This window comes from Mycetomoellerius zeteki, unplaced genomic scaffold, assembly GCF_001594055.1.
Source record: "Mycetomoellerius zeteki isolate Tzet28-1 unplaced genomic scaffold, Tzet1.0 scaffold535, whole genome shotgun sequence".
NCBI lineage: Eukaryota > Metazoa > Arthropoda > Insecta > Hymenoptera > Formicidae > Mycetomoellerius > Mycetomoellerius zeteki.
This window is the reverse complement of record NW_017257540.1, coordinates 156,425-162,881: the sequence shown is the minus strand read 5'-3', so window position 1 is coordinate 162,881 and position 6,457 is coordinate 156,425. Positions and strand designations below refer to the sequence as shown.

Below are 6,457 nucleotides of genomic sequence, written 5' to 3'. Positions count from 1 at the left end.
CGTTTCCTTCCTTTCCATGAAATAAAGAATTCTGATTGATTGAATTTCTTATGCATTACATGTTATGCGTTATGCAAAAGTCTGTGCTCCCCGCTTTAGGGTATATCCATACAAATTTGCATAGCCGCATAAACGTATGCATAAAGAAAATTATCCAATTTACGTGCGTCTTTATAAAAGAAATGCGATTGAATAATTTTCTTTATGCATATGTTTATGCGGCTATGCAAGTTGTGTGGATCTACTCTTAGGCCCGTTTCTACCAACGTAGATTAACTTTAATCTTGGTTCAACTAACTCTTCATCTCTTTCTACTTCTAAAAATTAGAAAAAGATAAAGAGTAAGTTGAACCAAGATTAAAGTTAATCTATGTTGATAGAAATGGGCCTTAGAGTTAACAGTGAATTGTGAATCGACCGATTAGTCCATTGGAATTGGCCAATCGCCATCTATCATCAAACAAAATGACAAATGCGATTGGTCAATTCCAATAGACTAATCGGCCGATTAAGTTAATTGGAGTTGGTAAAAGTGGCCCTAAAATATTTCAAAAATATTTTGTAAACATTTTTGTAAAACAATTTAAAATATTGCATTGAAATATTTTACAAAAATATTGTTCAAATATGACAAGAAAAAGAATCAATATTTCAAGAATAATTTCTTGGACATATTTATTTTTGAAAACAAAACACTAGAAAAAAACATGAGAAGTTGATTACAAACTGAAGAATTATACTTAAAAAAAAAACTCCAATTAATTGTTTAATTGACACAAACAAATCGGCCATAAAACTTGATCATTAATTAATAAAATTCGAAAATCTCAAACTGAAGTTTGCTATACGATTTTTGTTTTTCCCTCTATCTTTTTCTCACAACTTGAATATATCCGATATCTGATATTCTCGCTGCGCTCTGCGATACGCGGCAACTTCATGTTGCTCCACTCTCACTCCAATATTTCCATTCACGATAATCGCGATTCGCGAAACGGAGTCGAGTGTGATGGCTAGTCGCTAGCAGTCGCTAGCTGTTTTGTTGTTATCGTTTATCGTGGTAACGATGCAGAATCGCGTGCGTACGTGATTGATCGCTCCGACCGTGACGACGACGACAACGACGACGGCGAGAACAAAGGTGCCGCAAAGGCACGGGCGAAACAGCTGATTGGCGGAGATTCGCGTCGTCCGAGTCCGGGTCACGGCCGTCTCTAGTCGCAGGAAGCCCAGGAAACGGACCGACGGTCATGGCAGGTTTCGTGCTCCGGGTGAAGACCAAATCGGGTCAAAAGGTCGTCTACGGTCTCACGGCCCACGATAAGGTTTCTCAGCTGAAGGCGAAGCTCGTCGAGCTCACTGGCGTTACAGCAGCTGCCCTCCAAGTCCTCGCCGGCTTCCCACCGAAGCCCATCGACCTGGATGCACCTGATGCCACGATTGAGCGCGCCGGGATTATCTCAGGGGATACCCTCATCATCGAGGAGAAACAGGTTTGTCTAACCAGCTCCTGAGAGTCAATTGTGTGTCTTGAAACGAAGTGAAAATTACAAAAGTGAATATATAGAATATTTATAATTTTATTAGCCAACGCCTAGTAAATTTGTTCACTTTTGTAAATTTCATCTCGTTTCAAAATACACAATCGGCCTCCTAAGAGTGCAGAAAATTGTATTAAAATGCATGTGGCTTTGTGATTCTTCTTTTTGTGACGCTATGGATTTTTTGCAAGTTTTTCCATTTAATCATTCACTCTGGATTTAAAGCGTTTTCTATGGTAAACTTTAATTGCTTTATTTTCAGGTTTAGGTTTCAAGGTAATATTATTGCTGATATCTTGTCTATTGTTGTATCTTATTGATGCATCTTCTGCTGTATTCACAGTTATTATTATTATTATTAAACAAAGTGTGTTTGAGACTGTAATATGAATATACAACATGAAGCCTTTTTAAATTTTTTCAAGACATGAGATAGAGATATAGAATGTAGTGCTGAAATTAAAATTTGTACATGAAAGTCATAAACTGGAGTTTAATTTATTTTATTTGTGTCAATCTCTATTTAAGTACGCATGTATCAAATAATTTAACTTTTGTCACATTGAAATTATGGTTTGTTAATTTATTTTGCTCAAAGTCAATTCAATGTTGAAAGCTAAGAGAAGAATCTCTATGTGAATGTCACATACAGATCGTGTTCAATAGACATGAGCAAAGACTGGACAATCTTGGGCGATCGCATATCGTCGACCAGGAGAATTTTGCCAATATTCCAGGCGTCCTAATGAGGAAAGTAGTACCTGCAGACAATTCCTGTCTCTTTACCAGCGTAGGTTATGTCCTGAATGGTGAGCAAGCATTTGTAAATAAAAAATTAGAGCATTTTGCAATTTATAAAAAATAATATATGTATATTCCAATATATAGTACATATGTAAATAATTTTCTTAAATTTTAAAATACAAAAAAGTATTAAGAGAATATAATATTTGTATAATTTTAACGCTAGAAATACCAAAAAACATTTCTTACTAAAAGGATCAAGCAAGTAAATTATTATGAAAGTAAAGAGACGCTGATAAAAAATATTTTATCAATATAATCAATATAAAACATATAATTATTGATAAACCAAACAATTTCAAAATCTTATCTTTTATGTAGAGATAAGAAATATAATATTAATTTTAAAAATATGGAAACGGCGTTAATAATGATCGCTCGGTATTTCTAGTTTTAAACTTATAAAGCAAATATCATATTTCTAAGAATCATGTGAATTAAATATGCAGGCACCTAAAAATATTAAGGCAAAATTAAAATTTCATACATTTCAAAATAATAAGAGAAGAAAATACAAATATTAAATACAAAGTTGTAAGTTATAATCATTTATGTTTCTTTAGGAAAAGTCGACACTACTTGCGCTAGTTTTATGAGGGAGATTATAGCAAACGCGGTAGCGGCAGATCCAAATGAATACTCCGAGGCATTTCTGGGCAGACCCAACGCTGAATATTGCGAATGGATTCTCAAGTCTGATGCCTGGGGTGGCGCCATCGAACTGTCGATCCTATCTAAATTTTATGGTTTAGAGATAGCGGTGATCGATAGCATTAACGCGATCATCAATAGGTTTGGCGAAGATCAGCATTATGCTCAACGAGTCTTTCTCATATTTGATGGGATCCACTATGATCCTCTCTACCTGGAACCGCTCAATGTAAATCTCTTTTACCAATACTTAAAAATTTACTGTAATCTCAACCTCTGTATATCATATCAAAATGAAGAAAAGTCAAATAGTTAATTTCTTTTTTTGTATATTTATTTAGAAAGAACTTTTAACACAGAATTCTGTGCTTTTTGCAAACTTTATATTTTCGATTTTAACGTATTTTCTTTATTAGGGTGGCAGTATCCAAACAATCTTTTCTACCGAGGATGAGAGGATGCTGCTGGAGGCCGCCCAGCTCGCGAAAGAGGCGAGATCGAGTCGCCAGTTCACGGATATTCAAAAATTCACGCTAATGTGCATTGACTGCAAAATCATGTTAAATGGACAAGCAGCGGCTCAGCAACATGCCAAGGACACCGGTCACAAGAATTTCGGCGAAGTAGCAGCGTAGCCTTTTACAGCAGCAATTCTTATGATCTAACTAATCTAACTCTTCGATGACTATCCTTAACTCTAAACAGTATAGGGTGATATTTTACAGTTGTTTCCTTCGGTTGAAACCGTTCGAAAATCTCGGTTTCTATCTATTTAGCCTTGTGGTGCGCAATTGTAATTATAATCCAAGCACTTATTATTGCAAATTCTTTGTACTAAGGAATTCTAACGACGGAGAAATTCTGTGCTTGAGGAACATGTGTGTGATATTTTTATAAATTATATTCGCAAATTATATTATTGTATAATTATATATTCTAAGTTTATTAGTAATTATATTTTAACTGAGGAATTATTTTTTATTGATATTCCGAATCATATTTATATACGATATATTGTTATATTTATGCTAGAGCAAAATTGTTACATTTACGTTGGAACAAAATTGTACTCTTGTTACTTTTAGAATATTTTATACTGTTTAGGACTGAAGGATTGCCGTTTTACAGCAAAAGAAAAAAAGAGAGAGAAAGAGAGAACTAATATCTTTTTCTACTCGAGCGAGGCGCTTGCAAATAGTAACATTTATCATTAATGCGAATTCGTTTGCAATAAGGATTGTTATACGCATAATACACAAGTTACTGATTTTGATTAAACATTGTTCATTATCGATATCTGCAATCCCAAGTCGAGTACGTCAAAAAACATGCATTCGATCTCTCTGAATCTTTACATTCGATTGAAAATTTGTTCAAATTTTCTTTAACATGTAGGAATGAGTTTTCAGAAAACATGTTAAATAATTTAATCCTTTTAAGGATATGAAATTATCATGACAATAAAGAATATATAGTTAAAAGGATTAAATTATATTTATTAACTGAAAATATGTGAACCAGTGTTGCATTAGTTTTCTCAGTTGGAAAACGCTACAAAATTAAGGGCCGCAGCACAGACTTCTTGCATAACGCATAGTGCATAAGCGAATCAACTAATCAGAATCTTTCCTTTCCTCCCATTCCATGGAAAAAAAGAATTTCGATTGATTGATTCCCTTATGCACTATGCATAACGCATAACACATAAAGCATAAGAAATTCAACCAATGAGAGTTCTTTATTTCATGGAAAGGAAGGAAACGAGAGTTCTTTCGAGAATTCTTTTGAACTCTTAATTCTAATTGGTTGATTTTTACGGTACGTCTTATGGCCCGTCTACAATACACGCAGTAAGCTTGGTTTAAGAAGTAAAAATAAGAAATTGATCAATCACAGTCGATTATTCTTTTCACAATCGACTGTGGTTGATCAATTTCTTACTCTTAGGTCCTGCGCACAATAGAGGAAATATTAGGAACAGGAATAGATATTAAGATTTTAACCTATCAGATACCAGTTACACCGGAATACACGGTCTCTGATAGGTTGAAATCTTAATATCTATTCCTGTTCCTAATATTTCCTCCATTGTGGGCAGGACCTTACTTCTTATTCGCACGTATTGTAGACGACGCATTAATCCTAACATCTTAAAATTCAGCCAATAGGGCTGCCAATCTTAATTGGTCCTAACGGAAATCTATATTCCATTGGTTGAATTTTAGGATTAAGACCGAAGCATAAACCAGGCATAAACTAGACCATTATCAAATGATAAAGCTTTGAAGCATTTTTTGATTGGGTTAATTAGTACAATTCTTTCTTTTCGTTGGTCAGTCGAATGCTAAAAATTCGAAGTGCTAAATGGAAGGTACCAGAGAGAAGCTTGATGCGGGGTCTACAATAAAAGTCGTAACCAAGAAGACTAGAACTAAGGAGGATCAACTCGTGCCAATAGCGGTAGTGGGGGTGAGGCAAAAAGTGGCGACGGATAACTTCCCCCACTCTTGCGCTTCATTAGTCCTCTCTGTCGCTCTATATAGTCGTCGCTCTGTCGTTCTATAATCGTCACTTTGTCGCTCTTATATCGAACTTTCACACAATGTGCAGTGCCGCTGCACATTGTGTGAATAAGGGCCATAGCACACAAAAAAACTTAAGCAATAAAACGTAAGTAGTAAGCGAATTGACCAATCACAGTAGAGTCCGTAAGGCCATAACATAAGCAGTAGCGAATCCAACATGTTGATTTCCTTACTGCTTACGTTTTACTGCCTTAAGTTTTTTGTGTGCCAGGGCCTTAACTGCGGACGTTTTTTGACTCACCCCCACCACACGAGTTGATCCTCCTTAGTTCTAGTCTTCTTGGTCGTAACCTTTGATTATATACCTCTGGACTGCTAGTTACCCCCACTTTTCCTACCTTTTCCATAAGATAGAAAGAGAGGACCATGTATCCAAGATCTCAGAGCCATCAGGTCTGGAAGTTGGCCAAATCAAGAACTAACTAGCTGCATTTTAAGTAAGAATCGGTACGAATAACTCCGAATAAAAAATTGAAGTGATCCAGAAGTACTGCTAAATAAAAAAATGGTTCGTTCTTGTTTTGCTAAATTATGTAATAATACCAGATACAAAGCTGTAGGAGTAATTAAATGTGATGCGGGAAAAATACAGATTTAAAATCAATTCGAAAAAGGTACCAAATTTAATAATAAAATAAAGTACATATTACAGTACAATAAAATATACATGAAAAGAAACACGGTAGGACAAATCTAAATAAAATATATCTGAAGAAAATAATATATATAATTATAAGCTAATATATATGTATACTTTTTATTGCCCTTTAAATAAAATTATTTTAGTCAGATCTTTTCTGATATATGTTAATTGAATATTTTATAATAGTTTAAATAAAATATATAACCTCAACACGCGTCCCGATTGTATCGATT

The 6,457-nt window shown here is 34.6% G+C and overlaps 1 protein-coding gene across 1 annotated transcript; it reads left to right on the top strand.

The window, feature by feature from the left end:
* The first annotated feature begins 941 nt into the window (after positions 1-941).
* Yod1 (Yod1 deubiquitinase) lies at positions 942-3,899 on the top strand. The gene is made up of 4 exons (XM_018456047.1): positions 942-1,493; positions 2,194-2,350; positions 2,909-3,225; positions 3,413-3,899. Exons 1-4 carry the CDS (start codon positions 1,251-1,253, stop codon positions 3,629-3,631), a joined length of 936 nt encoding a protein of 311 aa, XP_018311549.1. The 5' UTR covers positions 942-1,250; the 3' UTR covers positions 3,632-3,899.
* The last annotated feature ends 2,558 nt before the right edge of the window (positions 3,900-6,457 follow it).